The 2,186-nt window shown below is 43.1% G+C and overlaps 1 protein-coding gene across 1 annotated transcript; it reads right to left on the bottom strand.

The window, feature by feature from the left end:
- Nucleotides 1-643: 643 nt before the first annotated feature.
- On the bottom strand, nucleotides 644-1,945 carry LOC138874011 (uncharacterized). The gene is made up of 2 exons (XM_070152511.1): nucleotides 1,792-1,945; nucleotides 644-1,065 (listed from the first exon to the last, which is right to left on the bottom strand). Exons 1-2 carry the CDS (start codon nucleotides 1,943-1,945, stop codon nucleotides 644-646), a joined length of 576 nt encoding a protein of 191 aa, XP_070008612.1.
- Nucleotides 1,946-2,186: the final 241 nt, after the last annotated feature.

Here is a 2,186-nt window from a genome sequence, read left to right as displayed (position 1 = left end):
CAACAATCTGGAGAGATGGTATTTCAACTTTCGTGGGTATCACTGCTTCTGTGCCATATACCAACAAATAAGGAGTTGCACCTACTGAGGTGCGAACGGTAGTGCGATAACCCAACAACGCAAAGGGCAACTTTTCATGCCATTGCCTGGAACCTTCCACCATTTTCCAGAGTATCTTCTTTATGTTCTTGTTAGCTGCCTCGACTGCTCCATTCGCCTTGGGGCGGTATGGGGTGGAATTGTGATGCGTAATCTTAAACTGTTGACATACCCCTTTCATCAAATGACTGTTGAGATTAGCACCATTATCTGTGATGATCACCTTTGAGATCCAGAACTGACAAATGATATTTGAGTGAACAAAATCGACCACTACTTTCTTGGTCACAGACTTGAAAGTTTTAGCTTCAACCCACTTGGTAAAATGATCAATGGCCACCAGAATGAACATGTGACCATTAGACGTTACTGGCTCAATTGGTCCAATGACATCCATGCCCCAAGCGACAAAGGGCCATGGTGCGAACATTGTGTGCAATTCAGATGGCGGAGAATGAATCAAATCTCTATGCACTTGACATTGATGACACTTGCGCACAAAACTGATACAATATCTCTCCATGGTGAGCCAATAATAACCCGCTCAAAGAATTTTCTTTGCCAGAACATACCCACTCATATGCGGTCCGCAGACTCCAGAGTGTACTTCAGTCATGATAGCCGTGGCCTGTCTAGCATCTATGCATATTAACAACCCAAGATCTGGAGTTCTTTTGTACAAAACTCCTCCACTGAAGAAAAATCCACTTGCCAAATGACGAATTGTTCTTTTTTTATCACCCGTGGCTTGTATTGGATACACCCCCATCCTAATATACTCCCTGATATCATGGAACCACGGCTCACCATCAAGTTCTTCTTCTACCATATTACAGTAAGCATACTGATCGCAGACCTGAATATGCAAAGGGTCAGCATAATCTTTGTTCGGATGGTCCAACATTGATGCTAAAGTAGATAAAGCATCGACAACCTCATTATATATCCTTGGAATATGCCTAAACTCTACTGATCAAAATCATTGACAAAGATCATGCAAACATTGTCGATACGGTATAAGCTTTAAATCTCGTGTTTCCCATTCTCCTTGAATCTGGTGCACCAGAAGGTCCGAGTCTCCCAAGACCGAGACTTCCTGGACACCCATGTCTACAGCTAACCTCAAACCCAAAATGCATGCCTCATACTCAGCCATATTGTTGGTACAATAGAAATGAAGTTGAGTCGTAACATGGTAGTGATGCCCTATTTCAGAAATAAGTACAACTCATATCCCAACGCCCTTCATGTTAGCAGCCCCATCAAAGAAAAGTTTCCAACCTGGCTTTTCAACCTGTTCCAACTCGTCAATGTGCATCACCTCTTTATTAGGGAAGTAAGTCTTCAAAGGTTCATATTCTTCATCCACCGTGTTCTCGGCCAAATGATCGGCCAATGTTTGGCCTTTTATCGCAGTCCGAGTCATATAGACGATGTCAAATTCTGTGAGCAAGATCTGCCACTTTGCGAGCCTCCCTGTGGGCATAGGCTTCTGAAAGATATACTTTAATGGATTCAAACGAGAAATGAGGTAAGTAGTGTAAGATGCCAGATAATGCTTCAACTTTTGTGCTACCCAAGTTAGGGCGCAACATGTCCTTTCGAGGTGAGTGTACTTAACCTCATAAGATGTGAACTTCTTACTGAGATAATTGATGGCTTGCTCCTTCCTGCCGGTGATGTCATGCTGACCCAACACACAACCAAATGAATTATCCAGGACTGTCAAGTAAAGAATCAAAGGTCTTTCTGGTTCCGATGGGACCAGCACAGGTGGGTTTGACAAGTACCCCTTTATCTTATCGAATGCTTCCTGACACTCGTCAATCCACTTGACGTGCAACATCCTTCTTCAACAACTTAAAGATAGGCTCACAAGTTGTCGTGAGCTGAGCAATAAACTTGCTGATGTAGTTTAGCCTCCCTAACAGACTCATCACCTCAGTTTTGTTCCTTGGAGGTGGAAATTCTTGGATAGCTTTGATCTTTGACGGGTCCAATTCAATACCTCGATGGCTGACTATGAATCCCAGCAGTTTTCCAGATGGAACACCAAATGTGCACTTTGCCGGATTTAGCTTAAGATT

Source organism: Nicotiana sylvestris, chromosome 7 (genome assembly GCF_000393655.2).
Source record: "Nicotiana sylvestris chromosome 7, ASM39365v2, whole genome shotgun sequence".
Lineage (NCBI taxonomy): Eukaryota > Viridiplantae > Streptophyta > Magnoliopsida > Solanales > Solanaceae > Nicotiana > Nicotiana sylvestris.
Note: the sequence above shows the minus strand (reverse complement) of the source record. Positions and strands in the feature narration are given on the sequence as shown.

Coding starts and splice junctions, on each gene's coding strand:
- LOC138874011 (XM_070152511.1), bottom strand. CDS start 1,945: ATGTTGCACGTCAAGTGGATTGACGAGTGTCAGGAAGCATTCGATAAG. Junction 1,066..1,791: donor TTCATTTGGTTGTGTGTTGG/GTCAGCATGACA, acceptor TTTGATCAGTAG/AGTTTAGGCATATTCCAAGG.